This window comes from Polypterus senegalus, chromosome 11 (genome assembly GCF_016835505.1).
Source record: "Polypterus senegalus isolate Bchr_013 chromosome 11, ASM1683550v1, whole genome shotgun sequence".
In the NCBI taxonomy this organism is placed as follows: domain Eukaryota; kingdom Metazoa; phylum Chordata; class Cladistia; order Polypteriformes; family Polypteridae; genus Polypterus; species Polypterus senegalus.
Genome location: NC_053164.1, coordinates 57110060 through 57127686, shown reverse-complemented (window position 1 = coordinate 57127686; position 17627 = coordinate 57110060). Strand labels below are relative to the sequence as shown.

At 35.6% G+C, this 17627-nt stretch overlaps 2 protein-coding genes across 2 annotated transcripts; one reads left to right on the top strand and one right to left on the bottom strand.

Moving 5' to 3' along the window:
• The first annotated feature begins 3655 nt into the window (after positions 1 to 3655).
• LOC120538555 (G2/M phase-specific E3 ubiquitin-protein ligase-like) lies at positions 3656 to 13125 on the top strand. The gene is made up of 11 exons (XM_039767950.1): positions 3656 to 4027; positions 6357 to 6663; positions 6862 to 6941; positions 7155 to 7205; positions 8055 to 8146; positions 8251 to 8331; positions 8968 to 9284; positions 11478 to 11656; positions 11769 to 11941; positions 12058 to 12272; positions 12881 to 13125. Exons 2-11 carry the CDS (start codon positions 6372 to 6374, stop codon positions 13123 to 13125), a joined length of 1725 nt encoding a protein of 574 aa, XP_039623884.1. The 5' UTR covers positions 3656 to 4027; positions 6357 to 6371.
• An 832-nt stretch (positions 13126 to 13957) lies between these two features.
• LOC120539766 lies at positions 13958 to 17113 on the bottom strand. Its single transcript, XM_039770145.1, has 4 exons — positions 17076 to 17113; positions 16177 to 16915; positions 15834 to 16052; positions 13958 to 14276 (listed from the first exon to the last, which is right to left on the bottom strand). The coding sequence occupies exons 2-4, from the start codon at positions 16668 to 16670 to the stop codon at positions 14069 to 14071; spliced, it is 921 nt and encodes a 306-aa protein (XP_039626079.1). The 5' UTR covers positions 16671 to 16915; positions 17076 to 17113; the 3' UTR covers positions 13958 to 14068.
• Positions 17114 to 17627: the final 514 nt, after the last annotated feature.

Here is a 17627-nt window from a genome sequence, read left to right as displayed (position 1 = left end):
TCACATGACTATAACCATTTATGCAGTAATTTGATCATATTTCTTCATTATCGTTTTACTTATGGTGCTTGCTTACTCTAAAAAACAGATTAATAATAAAGCAAGCATGTACTATTGGGAATTTCATTGTGAGACTGATTGCAGATTATGTAAAGCACTGCCATCTAACTGGAGAGCAAATACAAAGTGTGCAAGCATATTGGTCATTCAGTTTTAATGGCAAAGCAATAATAACTGAGATAAAAATCACCAAAAGTGTACTGGCCATTAATGTGATTCGAAAATCTCTTTCAAGCTGTGTAATGAGCACTCTATGACCATTCAGAATGCTCACAATTTACTGAGCTTCAGGTGCCTCCTGAGGAACTGAGGAAGTCCTGGGACTGCTTACTCTGCTACACCTCAGCTTTTACTGACTTTATCAGGCCCCCAGTCCACTCACTAAAGTACTAAAGCTTTTATATCTACCTAAGATTATTGTTCTCATTTGCCTATTAACTTTGCACTCTTTCCTCAGACACTAAAATATATGGTATCTTAAAGTTGCCTTTGCTTTGGGTTTCTTCTAAATACATTAATTACTACATAAACATGTAAATATTTAGATATAAAATTATTGTCATAATGTAAGCAGACATTCTTTGCATATTCTACATTACATTTGTTAGGGAATCTGATATTTTTGATATGCTTTTTCACAGATCTCAAATCTGTTCTTGTCCCAGCCACAGTTCAGGAGAAGTTCTTCTGGAATCCATGTGGTTTTTTTCCTGCATTTGATAAACTGGTGACCCTAAACTTTCCCAGTCTGAATGAATGTGACTGCACATGCTCTTTGTTGGAATGTTTCCAAGTCCAGGGATTGGCTCCCATATTGCACCTGTGGAAATAAAACTTATGGACACAAGACAGAGGTTTGGGGCAGCCACCCATATACTTGACATACGGCTGCAAAATTGAGGCGATACGTTGCAGTGTTGTTTACAGATTTGAGTCTAAAACAGAACCGAGTAACAGAAGGAAGGTAGGTCAGGGGAAGTGATGTCATTGGCTCTGGACCCAGAAGTGATGGAATTGAATTTGGAACTGAATATGGTGTCATTGGATCCAGGCAGAATTTACCATGTTTGGTCTGCAAGAATAAAAGAGGAAGGATTATTGCACTTTGTCATCCCCTGGCCTGGCATTGAATTACCTTCTTTTAAGCCCTTTAGTTGCCTCCCAATACTGCCATGGTAAGTACCAGCTTTGCAAAAGAACAATTTCAGCCTCTGTCAGATTTAACAAGGGTTGCTTTGCTATCATAAAAGCGGGAACCCCAATGAGATAACCTAATGCATGTAAGTGGAAAACATTATAAAGGAGACATTTAAGTATCTCTAAGACTATGTGTCCATTGTCTAAACTCAGTGCCAAAATGACTTTAGGTTCTCTCAATATCATAAACTAGCTGTGCTACTGAAAACTAAGTAACCAGTTCTTATTTGATGCATGGGTTGTCCATTTGATCTGGTGTAACAACATGTATCCTATCCCTTTCTCTCATGGCAGCCTTTTCTCTTTGTATAGAGCCTCTCACCATCACTCATGAAACTGACCACACATATAGTCAAAGTGTTTTTCTGGGAAAATGTGGCCATGGTTGCTACTGCATTGGTCTGGCTTAGTGATTCTAGCCTAGCCATGTTGGGGCTTTGGTTTCCTGAAATACGCAGCAATTTTTTGGTATTTCCACTCATCCACTGCCCACCACACAAAGTTACTAGTCTTTACCAATTACAGCTTCAGACCTCATTTGTGTGGCCTGATGAGGCACAAGAAAGTTGCTACCAGGCTGCTGTTGTCAGACAATAGAATAAGCTGATAAGACCAGTTTTCATACTTTTTGACCGTTATTTATTTATTTATTTACTGCGGTGGGCTGGCACCCTGCCCGGGTTTGTTTCCTGCCTTACACCCTGTGTTGGCTGGGATTGGCACCAGCAGACCCCCGTGACCCTGTAGTTTGGATATAGCGGGTTGGATAATGGATGGATTTATGTATTTATTTATATATATATTTTATTATATATTATATATATTTATTATCATTTAATTGTTTTCATTCTTCTTTGTCTATTAAAAAAAAAATGCTCTTCCTAACCCTAACAACCAGACATACATACAGATACACAGGAACACACACAAACATTTTTCCTAATATTAACTAGGATACTTTTGTGTTTTTAATTAACTTCCAGCTGAGTTATTCTTTATACAAAACATTTCTTCAGTTATTATGTAAGGCCTTAAAGTGTTTGTGTCATGCCTTTGTAAGAAATGAGGCAAATCTGTAACGAGTTTACAAATTTTAGCTTAAAAAATGTGTTCTGGTGTGATATGCTTACTAAACACTCATTTTGATGCTCTTTCTTGGTCAAAGCCCTTTGTCTTACTTTTCTTATTTATTAAAAGACACTGAAATACCAAACATGTTTAATATGATTATGGAGATATTACATGTATACAAGAGAATTTAGACAATGATCATTAAATTCAGAAGTTCATCCATCCATCCATGTCAGTCAGGCTCTGTCCAGTTCAGATTTGGAACGGTACTATCAAGCGCAAAGCAGAAACCAAGCATGGACAGAGTGCCAGCTTGTCACACAGACTTATACATCATTTTATTTTCATTTTTATTCAGATCAGTGCTGTCAATTAATAAATAAACATTTCTGATATTTCGTGGGTGCTGCTTAATTCTCTGTCTTTGTCACCCCCATTCTTCTGAGCTCCATTAGACTTCAGATTTAAGAAAGGCTGCAGATCTCAGAAAAGGAGTATTTCAATTACTTTTACAGGAAAAAGACTTTTTTTGTTGGCCTAGTTTTCTTCTCGCAATAAAGATAGCTAGGTCAGCATCAAGTTGATCTGAGACTGGATAAACTTTGTGTGATTTAGCAAATGTTTCACTTTGAGTGATTTTCTTTTATTTGTTTTTATGTGGTGGCAAGAAGTCAGCTAATTAAGCAGGGTAGACCTGCTGGTGTGCCAACTATTTCTCCTGGTTCCCTCACAATCTGTCCTCTTTTCACATAACTTTAATTCTTGATTAATATTTGGATTTAAAAAAGATATTCTTGACTTAATGGTTAACATAATCGACTTGATTTTTAACTACAGTATATAAATTTCCTGGTGTTCTCAGTCATGACTCAGAACATGATCAATGCATTGAGAGAAAATGATTATAACATGTTAAAATTGGAAAGGATCTGAAAATTACGGTGGCCCTGAGGGGCAAAGCGTGAAAAAAGCACACACAATAAACATTAACAAAAAACACATACAACAAATTAATAAAAAACACGCACAACAAATTAATAAAAAATACATAAAACAAATTACTAAAAAAACACATAAAACAAATTAACATGAAACACAAACTACAAATTAACATGAAACACATAGAACAAATTAACATGAAACACATAGAACAAATGAACAAAAACACACACAACAAATTAAAAAAACACATAAAACAAATTAACATGAAACACATAGAACAAATTAGAAAGAAAACGGAAGTGGACTCTCAAAACGGAAATTACATAATTTTAATGAAGAGAAAATGAGAAGGGAGCTAGAACTTTACACACCCATTCAATCCATTTTGTTATTTCGCTAGTTTACACTACTGTACTGTGTTATGTAATATGTTTTGTCCATTTTGTGGCGTTTCCATAGTTCAGCAGGCATTATTTTGCCAGAGCTGTGGAAAATCTGTAACTTTTCTGCCGCAAGAATTAAAAGACGCTGTTGGGTCTTCAGTGGAAAAATCAGAAACAACCCACAGAGGCAAGTATCAAGCCAGGGAGTGTCGTTTGCGTAAACTTTATCGCGGTTTCTTAATCAACATTCTCTTTGACTCTGATTAAATGCAGAGACAGGGACAACCCTACAGGAGTTCCTGAGATTTCGAAGCTTAAAACAAAGTGAGCGGCTTCAGACATCAGTCAAGCGAAGAATTACTAAAAATGTTCAGGTACGTTTGGAGTTCTGCTGTTGACATTGTGGTGTGACTATTCACCAGCAGTGATCTTCACAAATTAATTTATGGAGAATTTTGTATTTTTTACAATTAGGTGAAATTATCACAATGTTTCTTTGTTAGTCAGATTTTCGTGGACGGCGTGAAATGAGTGTTTGTTAGGGAGATAAAAACCTATTTATAAAATGATGGCGATGGGACTCAATCAGGTGGAAATTGTGACTTCTTATCGAGATTATTTTAGCGGCACTCTAAGCCAGTGTTTCTGACCTTTTGGTCATTTCACCGACTGACTTGTTCACACTATAATGTATTCCCAATTCCACCCCATTTTAACCGGCAGTACCAACAGCACTGCGCGGTTATTTTTCCCGTTTATATTTGCGTGAATTTGACTAATTCGATTTATACGTGTGGGTCATCAGTGAATAGCTAAGTAAAACTGGGTCATAAGGCCATAAAGGTTGAGAACCACTGCTTTAATGCTTCCACGGTTTTACACTGCAGGTCCAGTTAAACTTCCAGACACACACTTAGAGCTAGGAGCGACATGTCAGCCCCTCCATTTCAGTCGAGATAGTAATTTAAATTTCGAATCGTAACATTTTACATATTTTGGAATTCAAATCTGTAATAGCAGCGTTACAACACACGGCTTTATTTTTTATTACGTGACTGAAGTTAGCCGCTCATTCGAAGCTACTTACTCGACTGGCCTTGCAGAGCAGCTGCTCGCTGCTTTGACGAAAACGCACTGAAAGTTCTTTTTCATATAGTGCATTTCTTACTTTACTGTTTGACCAGGACAAATACTGTACTACAATAGTAAAAATGTCAGCATTCCCCAGGATCCTAATCAGAAAGTTTTACCAGTCTAACATTGACCTGACCTTGAAATCTCAGGTCTCTGTGACCATTAAAATGAAATGCATATTCAAGCTATCTACTCAGAGTTACACTTGAGACCTGTGTATTATCTCTGATGGGAGGTCTCAGTTGAATACAATTTATCTTTACAAAAAGAAAATTCAAAAAGCCTATATACCTGATCAACAGTATTAATTTAACAAATGTGTGTTCTGTATTTACACCTATGTGAAATAAAGCATATCCATTCCCAAAAAGTTTCTCTTTTTATATTTTATATTAACAGTGTGATAGTTCAATAGATGTGTACAATAAAACTGCATTTTTATCCATTAATAATGTGTGGAGTTGTGAGTGATGTCTTGTAATAATGAAGCATATAAAGCCTGATTTAGGATTTTGTAATATATGATGTACTTTCTGGGGCTTTTCTAAAACTTACAAGGTTCTACAGGTTTTGCTTACTTCGTAGAATGATTCAGGCAAAAGTGTGACACATAATCTAATAATTTCGCAGTACTTAGTTTTAAAAGTTTTAATAAAATTCAAAGCTAAACAGTTCACACAAAAATAAAGTTAAAAATGATTACAAGGAAAGGGAAAGTTGTATATAACTTATATATATATATATATATATGCGTGTATATATAATGTGTGTGTGTATGTATAATGTGTGTGTGTATATATATGTATGTGTGTATATACATGTATGTATGTGTGTGTGTATATACTGTATATATGTACAGTATGTATGTGTGTATATATGTATGTATGTGTGTGTGTATATATATATATATGTGTGTGTGTGTGTGTGTATATATATATGTATGTGTGCGTGTGTGTGTGTGTATATATATATATATATATATATATGAGGGACATATAAAATGTTTACACACTTTTTTTTTATCTCCATTTATTACGAATTTCCAAAACAAATGACAACACTTTTCTACACAGTCACCTTTTCCCAGCATCATACCAACTTTTTAATGCTCAATTCCTCCTCCTCCCACCTTCACCGTTACCAACGAAAATATAAAAGTGCGGAAACTTTTTGAACTTCCCTTGTATAAAGTTCATTTAAGACTTGCATACCCTGTTTTTTTGTAAGCTAATGTGAGAGTTCATGCCTCTGTCAGAGAAGCTATTTCCTAACTGCCTAATTAACAATCACAGAAATAGCTAAGAAAGGTCTATTACATGTTAGCTTATGGGTGGTGAAAGATTATAACATCCTGTAAGTAACTGTGAAATTTGTATTCAATTCAAATTAAGCAAACATTTGTGTGAATTTTAACATTAACATTAACTTTCTGAGATTGGTTCTCACATGTACATTATTCTAAAACTATTGGGGGGGAGGGGGAGTAAAGCATTACAAATTAAGTATTAAAGTTTAGCTTAAATATTTTACTTATATTTTTATAAATATGTAAAAAAAATTCTGTTTCAGGTTAATGTGGGTATCATGAGTGTCCATGATAAAATACTTAAAAAGGAAAGAGGAAAAACATTGCCATTAGTGATTTCATCAGAAAGTTCTGCACAACAGCTACTTCAGGCAGCAGAAGCAAAGCTTAAGACATTTCATCATCTTCCTAATATTTCATATGTTATTCTCCATTCTGATGGATTAGAAGTGGATAAGGTTCCTGGATCTGAAGAGAGTTTTACTATTCAATCATTCAAAGATGCAATTGGAAAGCCCTTCAACAGGTTAACATTTTTCATCTGTGCAGAGAAAGACTACAAAACACTCCGTAAGTAATAAATAGTGCAATGCCAATAACAGAGTCAAATAAATAACATTAATGACTTTATACATGTGCATAATTTCAGAAAATCAAGTTGAAATATCAGAAAAGATGATTTAATTTAACTTTGTACAAATTAAGTACAATTTATGTAATTAATACATTGCTGATTAGTCATTGACTATGAACTATTTAATTTTGAAGGTCAAGGGGATGAGACTGATAATGAAGTTATTATTCATCCAAGATGGAGCATGAATAGAGACAACTTAGAAGACACCTTGGTACATTTTGTAATAATATTCTCTATGTGTTTATTAATCTTGTGTGTCCATCCATCCTTCCCTTCATTATATAACATGTTCATCTATTTCAGGGTTTTGGGTAGCATTTGAAGCAAGGTGGTAATGAGGTGCTCAAACAAAAAGCTGCACATTTTTAGTCTGTACAAATCATTAAATAGAAATAATGGAGAGCATTTTTTCTATCTGTTGTAGCCATTATGTCATAGTTCACCAAGAGAGGAATCTAAGCCTGACCAACAAAAGGTAATATAGGAATCTTGTGTTTTAACTTGTTTGTCATTGTTTGTACAGCTCTTCTTAGTAATAATAATAATAATAATATAAATTTTGTATATTTATATAGCATTTAACATAAACATTTAACATAATTGGATGATGCAACAGCAGCTATTTTTACACCAGCATGCTCACCACACATTAACTGTTAGGTGGTGAAAGGGTGAAAGAGATAGACAATTAGAGGAGCAGAATGGCCAGGCTGTGGTGGACAATTTAACCAGAACATCAGGGAACATCCTGCTCTTTTTTGAAAGATGCCCAGAGATCTTGACTGAGCACAGAGTTGGGACTTCGGTTTTATGTCTCATCCAAAATGACAGCGCCATTTTTACAGCACAGTGTCCCTGTCATTGCACTGGAGAATTGGGATCCACACACAGGCCACAGGGTAAGCACCCCATGCTGGCCTCACTAACACCTCTTCCAGCAGCAACTCCAACTTTTTGCTGGTGGTCTCCCATCCAAGTACTGTCAGGGCCTGAACATGCTGAGCTTCCAGTGGATGACCTGTTCTGAAGTACAAATGGTATGGCCTTTGCTCATCCTTGAAAAAGGTCCCAATGACACTGTCATACATTCAGTTAATAAATCCCCAAAATACATATTTTGTAATTTTTTTTAAGTTGCAGTAGACAATAAGGTGTAAAACACTTTGAGTAAATGTTTTAAACTTATGTTTCTTGAAGCTTGACTGTATTTATACCTCAGATTTCAGTAGTAGTAAATGTGTTACCAAAATACAGCAAAAACACTGAATTCTACAAATAAATGTGGTTATGTTCTGAGAATCAAATATTAATTTTTCCTCTTTAGATTTCAGTCCCAATTAGTGAAAAGCAATTAGACAAATGCACCACAGAAACATCCACAAGTTCATCATCCCTGACCGGGTCACAGTGCTACAGGTTAGACCATAAAAAATTAAACTTTCATAATTTTGTGTTTCATTATTGATTTTTCTCCCTGTTAACTGAAATATTTGTAATGCATAATTATTACCATAACACAGCAACTACGTAGACTTTTATTCACCCATTGTCATTGAGGACAAGGAAAGCTCCTCTGAAGAAGAGTCTGAAAACATAGTAAGGTAGGGGACAAATTATTTTCTGTTTCTTTTTTCCAGTGATACTTTATAAATGCCATAAGCCATCACCCTTTCTTGTTTCATGAAACTGTTATAAACTGACGTATGTGTAAATCAGCTGTCACAGGTTTTCATTTGGGAATAGCAATTTGACACCACATCGAAATTCTTTCTTGTTGGATATCCATCCATCTATCCATTATCCAACCCGCTAGATCCTAACTACAGGGTCTTGGGGTCTGCTGGAGCCAATCCCAGCCAGCACAGGGCACAAGGCAGGAAACAAACCCCAGGCAGGGTGCCAGCCCACCACAGGGCACACACACACACACCAAGCACACACCAGGGACATATTAGGATCGCCAATACACCTAACCTGCATGTCTTTGGACTGTGGGAGGAAACCCATGCAGACACGGGGAGGACATGTAAACTCCACACAGGGAGGACCTGGGAAGTGAACCCAGGTCTCCTTACTGCGAGGCAGCAGTGCTACCCACTGCGCCACTGTGCCGCCATCTTGTTGGATAGTATTTTTCAATATTAATCACAAGCGGCTGTCCACATGTGCATGATTGTTCTAGGCTGATGAATGTATTAGTAAATGCAACCCATAATTGTACTTTTTTTTTATTAAAGTATTAAAGATCCATCAGTTGATGTGAAAGCAATTTTGTCTGATCTGGCCATGCAAATACTACCTAATAAAGTTTCCAGATTCAATATAAACAGAGGAGATCTTTGGGAAGGAGCCCTGCGTGGATTTAAGAGACAGTCCTATGATCCGACTTACACAATGCTGGTGAAATTTACAGATGATTACGGTATAAATGAAGATGGAATTGATGCAGGTGGCCCAAAAAGGGAATTTCTACAGTTGTTGATGTGTCACATAAAAGGACACAGTTTACTTGAAGGGAAAGAGAATGAGAAATTTTTGCGATGTGACAGTACAGGCAAGTACAATTTATTTACTGGGTAACCCTTACTATACTTAATATAAACTGCTGCACTCAGTTTGAGGATTTGTCTTAGTCATTTATAGTAGTTTTTAAAATGTAATTAATCATTTGTCATTTGCTTGTGGCTGTTCAGTTACTGTTTAAAATGTATTCAGTGAGTTCTACAATCTATGTTTGAAATTTTTGTAAAACATAGTTTTGTTTCAAATGTATGTCTAATTTAATAGAGATTCTCTGTATACCTACAGTACTTCCATACATTACTTGCAATAACCATTTACTGAGGAAAAAGTGTAACATACTAACTTACTCCCTCTCTCTTCACTTAATTCCCAAACTACTCTGAATTGGCCCTTTTCAATCCAGAGAAGCAGTAGGCCTCATAGTCAAGTGTTAGACTTTCATTCAATACCCATAACTCCTACTCAAAGGTCAATGATGGAGATGTAAACTGGTAAGATGGCCAATTAGAAGCTTTCACAAAGATCTAACTTCCTTTTTACAACACCATCATTTGTAAGAATGATTTCTAAATCATGCAGTCAAAATCGCCTTACATATGAACCAGAGCCCAGGATGTCTAAACGTTTCCACCTGGGTCATGCAGAGAGCAAGCCACTCCATTCTGGAAAATGAACCACAGCCTCAGATTAGAAGGTTCTATTTCTTAATTCTTATTATGTATGTTATGCCAAAAAAGAGAAGGGCACATTCTGAGAAACAGAGTTTCAAAAGGACCAGGATATAAAATTAAAATAATCTAAATCATAAACGAGTTGAGGTTAAAGCCAGGAAAGCAACTAATCAAATTACTAAAGCCCAATACACAATCCAGAAGCCTAGTCAGTAAATCAGCAAAGGTTCTGAGTCTTATATAACAACAAAAAAAAACTTTTTACATGCACACATTTTCATTTGACTATGCAGAAACTTGTACACTCGCTGATCAGCACTACTGCAAACTTGTGATGGTGGTAGTATGACAGTGAAAATGATAATACAGCCACAATCACATGGTAAATTTAAAAATGGCAGACTGTGTATCTAAAAATATACAAAGTGACAGCATTGTGACATCACAAAGTAACAAAAAATGCAATATCAAAACAAAAATAATAATACAGAACAATAGCATAAATGGATGCTACTCCAATATGCTAGAATTCAACAATGTAACACTAAGACATAAACCACTGTAGTGTGTGCTAGAGATCAAAGTCAAGAAGACAACACGATCTTCAAACAGTGCAGATGCAATACTCAGGTGCCCAAATTCAATATTGTGCAATCCCATCCATAAAATTTGCAAGCAAGAGGTGAGTCAAGACCTTTTAAAACAACTGATGTGATGGAACATACCCCTGAAACCTTGAGGACACGTTCACCCACTGCAGGAACTAGATATGGAGGTGGCGTTTGCTGGTGAGTGCCTCTAGATAGTAAGGGATGACAGATAGGGCTTAGGTGCAATGGAAGTTGCCTGACAAGCAAGTGTGAGACAAATGTAGACATAATAATGTAAGTAATTCTATTGACTTTCAAAAGCCCCAATTTCTAGGTCTTCCATTAACAAATATCCCAGTTATGCCTGACATTCTGGTCTTAACAGCACTGCAAATATTAGAATGATATGCAGTAACAAGGGCGATGGAGGGGAGCATTACATCTTTCTCTTGGCCCTTTCTAGAAAGTGTCATGCCTGTTGTACCAGACTCATATAAACTTGTATTTACCTTACATACGCCTCATATTAACATGGCCAATCTTTGTTATGAAAATACTTCTTCATCGCCTCATTGTTCCAACCTCATAAATTCTTTTAAGTCAGTCCTGATGAGGCAAAGACAGGATGAAGGAATTCTGTATTGTAGTAGTGAAATTGTACAATGAAATTCATACTTGCATGTCCACGCAACATGCAACAACTTGCCACTCTCTAGTGCTATGATAAACAAGAATGTTACATAACTTCAACATTTTAGAGAAAACGCACAAATCAGCTAACCCCTTGTATATACAGTAGAGGGTGAGTAGACAATGGAAGGATGCTGGAATATACCACACAAGAAAAATCGATGGACACCTGCTCTTATATTATATATTAATTGGGTTTTTCTTTGAGCGGTGTGTGTTTAATTTCAAAGGTAGTTACAAAATAGATGGTAAAACCATTTTGTCTACTTTTAGGACTTGCCAAGGATGAGTATTACATCATTGGAAGAGTAATTGCTGTGTCACTTGTCCATGGTGGCCCTGCTCCACACTTTTTCTCCAGACATTTTGTAGAATACATCTGTGGTAAAACAGATGTTTCACCATCTATTGAAGATGTCACAGATCCAGACATTCAGAATGTGCTTCAGGAGGTAAGTGTTTTAATTTAATTTGATTAATAAATTGTCGTTATATCAGTAATGGAAATTTTGTAAAACTATTGTTTACAAATGGAGTTTAATGGAGTGTACTTTTTAAAAATAGATAGTGTCATCCACATCTTTGTCAATCCTGAGAGACATCATGGCAAAACACAGCACAGTACTCCTTTTGGCTGGATGTCTTCATAGCATAAAAGACATCGGAGAGAGAGAAAGTGTTGTGCAAGATTTTTTAAAATGGTACTTCTTTTCAAGAAATGCTGCATGCATTGAAAGGTACGTAAAGCATAAAATTAAGCAAATATGCTGAGCAGTTTTTGATTCTCTAAAATGGGCAGATACATTTACTGTATATATGTGAAACATGACAGTGACAACTATTTTTTTAATAGATTCAAAGATGGATTGTCAACCCTCGATGTGCTTCAGAAAATTCTAGAAAGTCCATCAGCGTTTGAACCTTATTTGTGCTTCAGTACTCAAAATCTCAGCTCTGAGCTGGTTGAAAGCATCTTCAGAGTTGAATTTAGTGTGGCGGGTAGCAACAAGAGACGCGAAGAAGGAAGGATAGCATCTTACTGGGCAGATTATCTACTAGATATTGAAGGTGCAAAACAGTGATTTTCTATTCTTATACAAAGGCATAGAAAGATATGTTTATTTTGCTACATATTAAAGTTATCTAATTTTAATAACTCAAATTGTGCAGATTTAAATTTGAAATTCATAAATAAACGTTTTAGATGTTTTCAAAAAAATTATATCTATTATTGTAGTACTTGATGGTTTCAGAAGTAACTACTATCATAATTGGCAATAAAATTATGTAAGAAGTAGTAAATATATTGTCTTAACATCAGAACTAGTGTATTGTTCAGTGTACTGTTCAGTCATAATTAGGCATGTTTTTGTTCTCTGTTTAAAGAAATACTTAAATCAAAAGTGATTTTAAAAAGCTGCTTTTTACTCAGTGTTATTTGTAGTTATCACAGAAAAGAATTTCAATCTCATGTTTCTATGGAGAAAAAAGATAAGAAAATTGCTGCTAAAATAGGTGTCAAATAGATTAATGCTGACCAACAGCAAACAATATCAAAACATAAAAACTCAAATTATTTGTGAAATTATCATTTTTGGTTAGAATATTTCTTTAGCCTACCTTGATGGTTACATCATTAAAAGATATTTCTGTTGTGTTCCCTTTGTCCTCCTAAGGTAACATCTCTTCTACAGATCCAACTTTAGAAGATATTGTCATGTTTGCAACAGGACTGAAGATGATTCCACCACTGGGATTTGAGCCAAGGCCAACAATAAAATTCCTGCATGATAATTCCCCGTTTCCAACTGCCAACACTTGCAGCAATACATTATGCTTGCCACTACATTCATCATATGACAGTTTCAAATTTCATATTAGCTTTGGAATTTTGAATTCTCCAGGCTTTGGGCTTTATTGATCAACAATTTGTTTATCTTTAAATGCAAAATGTTGTTTAATTGAAAGGCAATTTATTGATGTTGGCTGACTGTTTTATTAATAAGGTTGACAATATAAATGAAGTATTTTGCACATACAAAGTATACATTGTTCAAAGCTATTGTTACTGCTGGTGGTTTACAGATTGAAGTTCTTCAGTCAAAATTTATGTACTTTATGGCAAGCCAAATTAACATTTAAAGATATCTCAAAATGAATTACAGATATCTAAAATGCATCTGTTTTAAGAAATCTAAAAAGCATTTTATGATATTTCAAATAGATTTCAATCTTGAAATGATGTGCTGTACATTTTGAAATATGTGAAATGCATTTTAAGATATTTTAAATGCAATTAGAGATATCTCAAAATCACTTCCTGTAAAATTTCCTACTCTTTCAATGGGACTTCCTGTCTATTTTAAGATATCTCAACATCACTCCCTGCTCATTTCAAGATATCTCAAATACATTTTAAGATATCTATAATAAACAAGACGTTCCATTGAAATAATAGGCAGTTTTACAGGAAATGATTTTGAGTTATCTTGAAAAGCATTTAAAATATCTTAAAATGCACAAAAGGTCAATTTAAGATATCTGAAAATTCATTTGAGACATCTTGAAATGCAGACACAATTATTTTGAGATATTTGAAAATGTATTTGAGATATCTCAAAATGTATTGCACATACCTTAAAATATGAAGGAAATTATTTTAAGATCTCTTAAGGCGAGTTTCAGGTATCATAAAAAGTAAATTACATTTTAAGATATCTGAAATTCATTTTGAGATATCTCTAAATGTTAATTCGGCTTGCCATAGTACTTTTTTGCACAAGTTAACAAAACTGATCTAAGTGTTTTTTAACTTATACATGTTTTGCTTTTTCTGAAAGCTTGCATCTGCTGTATTGCTGTTATCAAACATTTGTCTTTTCCTTCAACTTAAAGAATAAATCCAGGGCATCTTCCCAGACTTGTGGTGTTTGAAGGTCATATTGTTCTTTCACATATGTGAGGTAATCTTGTATATCTTCATCTCCACAAAGACCAACAGTTTCACATTGGTCCCTCAGGTCCTGAAGCTGCTGCTGTGCAACATGAAAACCACAATCCCTTGACCAAAACCTATAATATAGGAATATAAACATTCAATGGCAAAATTAAATCTTTGCTTAAAAATATGATATATACTTAAACTGATACTAAAAAAAATAAATTAGGACCAGTACCTTAATTTGCTCAGTGAACAAGAAAGCCTGAAAGTTGCTAAATATCCCAATATATGGAAATGATCAGAACATGTTTGGTAAATGTTGATAAATTACACAATAACTACAAATGTTGCCAACTCTCAAAGTTTGAATGTGCATAGTCTGTATAAACAACAGCCTAAATTATTATGCCATAAAACCAAAAAGGTGTGTATTTCTTTAAAACAGAATATATAGATACAATTTAAAGAACCACAATAAGGCAGGAACAATCCGTGTACATGGCGTCAGTCCATCACAGGGAAGCAAATCTTTTCCTACAAACGCAGAATCGAGGTTCGTCAGTGAGGGGTTTAATCAAATCTGTGTGTCGTTAAGCAGACTAATCAGACTTAATATGAAACCCCTCACATTGCAAAGTGCCAGTGTCAAATGAACTCTCACATTATTTAAGTAACCGTTTAAGGCTTAATGTTTATATTCCACTATTTTACTGACCTTCTTTGATCGAGGGCTATGCTACAGAGTATTGTGAAAGGCTGCATTGTTTGATCCGCTTTAGAGACACAGAAACAGACAGGCGTGAGCAGATGCTTGTAGCGGTTTATTATTGCAGCCGCAAGAAAGGCTCCAGTTTTCATTTTCATTCTCTACCGTTCTCCCACATCCCACAAGCAGCTAACCACAGCAGAAAGCGCCAAAGTAACGTTAAATCAAGCGACATCCCTGATGGACATTCAAACAGTAAACTTGCAAATGTGTAATCACTACATAATTCCATACGCTATTTGGCTATCAGTGCATTGCAAGTTCTGGTAACTGAACGGCTTACTGAGGAAGGTCTCATTCCTAGTGAATTTCATAATATTGTTAAACGAACAGGCTGATTCTCACACACATTCACGCGTGTCACTCATTTCGAGAAAGCCAGTGAGAGTCTAGAAATGCTATTCTCACGAGTGTAACTGCCTTCTCACCGATAAAAGGTGTTCGAGAAACCGTTCCAAGTACACCCTTGTGTTCGGTGCTTGAGAAACCTAAAACCACTCACCTGGAATATAAAGGTGACGGTTTTAACAACTGTGTTGCACTGTTATCAAAACAGTCGATTTTGTCTTACGTCCTTTTAAGGCAAAACCATCTCGTATTGGTTAAGACTCTTATTATGATACAAGCGTGTTTTTGATTTTAGCAATGATGGGCAACAAGCTTGAGTTATGGCTTTACTTATATTGTACTATAAAAAGCAGAACTTTTGAAAGTAACGACTGCTGTTAATAAATATGATCGTCAAGGCTGGAAAGGCACAAATAACAACTGTACCCGTTGCCAGCCAATCAAACGCAACACTTGCGTGCACATATAGGATGGATTTGGAGCAAAATCTCCATAAACTGTAATGCGGAAACGATGATAATCACTACGCCACCTACACAACCTTACATGAAATAAAATTCAAAAGGGACTAGACCTGTGAGGCAAACTGTACAATTCGTTAGGAATTCCTGGGGGGCACGTAGACATTCTGGAAGGTCTGATTCTATGCTGGTTCCATAGTTGCTTGCATTCCTCTAGGTCTTTCTGCAGGATATCAGTGAAACAGAAGCGTAGCAAACATTTGTGTTCATGACTGCCGTTGAAATGGCCCAAGTCTTTCAGATCTTCGAAAAGGTCCATCCAGAACTGTGAACTAACAGAAAGCATATGTTATAAACATACGAAACAAAATGTTAATAAAATACTCGTAAATGTTTAAATTAGCCTAGGCTATATCAAGTGCGGCGCGTTAATTAAAATAAAGATATTGCGCTTACCGTTGTTTTCTGTACTGTGCCCACCAGGATTCAATTCTTTGATTGGATGTAGATGTCCCATAAATATGACTTGCTTCTCCTGAAAAACGGTCACTGTGATGCGACCTCAGAGCACATTGCATTGCTGCCATTATTCCATTTTCTGTTCCACAATCTGTTCTCAATCGCATCGGAACAACTCGAAGGTCATAAATGACCTTCATATAGTTAGATGCCACTACTGCTGGATTATTATTAGTTGGGCCACATGTCAACCATAATATTTTTCTCGAGAATCCATCAATGCATCCGCTAACAGCGAAACCGTATGGTTTTAACTTATCATTACCGTCGACGTGCCAAACATAATTAGGTCCCAAAGAATGATAACTTCTTCGGAAAAACCTTCGGATCCTCCTTGCTCGAGTTCCAGAGGGATTCATTTCTGACATAAGCTTCATTACGTCACTTCTTCTAGCTCGCAACTGATACTTTTGTTTTAAAATCTGAAACATTGTCCGATAACCAAACAGCTGTCCAGGTCCACGTAGTTCCCTTTGAATCGTAGAACGGACTACCTGTAAAGAAGTGAAATTGCCTCGCTTCGAAAGACCAAGCAGTCTTAATTTTGTTTTCAGAGTCCGGAGACTTATGCTGAATCCATGATGCGTCTTGAGGAAATCTAAAATCACATCGTACTTGTGACCTTTTCGAAAATATTCATTTATTAAATCAGACACGTCTGTGGTATTCACAACACCTATTAAAAAACAGTATATTATTTAGTGTGGATGGATATTTAGAGCACAGTAACCCATAAAAAATTAAACGACACTATATAATAATCATATATTATTGCTTTCAAAGTTACAAATTTACAAAGTTTCCCGGTTTTCATTTATTTCTAAAAACTCAATTACCTCTTCAACGTTAGAAGTACTTCTAAAAGTGATTGAATGGGCTCTGAAATGGACTGGCGTCTTGTCTAAAACTTTTGGACTTTTGCCTAGTGCTGTCGGGACATACTCAGGCTTCCTACGTCACTGAATTTAGCGCGATATATTATGTTATTTCTGCCACTTTAGACAATATGCCCAATGGTTATTAACTTATGCATATATCACTACCATTTACTTGCAGTCAGTTTAAGTTTATTATATAGTATGCCATTAAAAACATAACATACCTGAATCATTTTCTAAAACGCTTGTCAATACACTTAGAGAGCGGCTGCAGTTATGGCAATATGCTGTTCTTAACCGAAGATTTGTGCCACAAAAAGGACAAAACATGTTTATTTTAAACAATGTTGGAACGAACTGAAAACACCTTAAAACTATGCAATACCAACGCAAGGCTTGCTTTATAACCAATCGCTGAAACTATACTAAAAAACGACACTGAAATGACAAACAGATAATGATAATGTTTCTGTATCTTCAAAAATACCACCAGTGCAGGTCTTCTTCTTT

Excerpts from the sequence above, each read along its gene's own strand:
- LOC120538555 (XM_039767950.1), top strand. The coding sequence starts at position 6,372 with ATGAGTGTCCATGATAAAATACTTAAAAAGGAAAGAGGAAAAACATTG. Across the intron at positions 6,664-6,861 it reads GAAAGACTACAAAACACTCC|GTCAAGGGGATGAGACTGAT; the intron begins GTAAGTAATAAA and ends TTAATTTTGAAG. Across the intron at positions 8,147-8,250 it reads ACCGGGTCACAGTGCTACAG|CAACTACGTAGACTTTTATT; the intron begins GTTAGACCATAA and ends ACCATAACACAG.
- LOC120539766 (XM_039770145.1), bottom strand. The coding sequence starts at position 16,670 with ATGTTTCAGATTTTAAAACAAAAGTATCAGTTGCGAGCTAGAAGAAGT. Across the intron at positions 16,053-16,176 it reads GCACAGTACAGAAAACAACG|TTCACAGTTCTGGATGGACC; the intron begins GTAAGCGCAATA and ends GCTTTCTGTTAG. Across the intron at positions 14,277-15,833 it reads TTGTACAGTTTGCCTCACAG|GTTTTGGTCAAGGGATTGTG; the intron begins GTCTAGTCCCTT and ends CCTATATTATAG.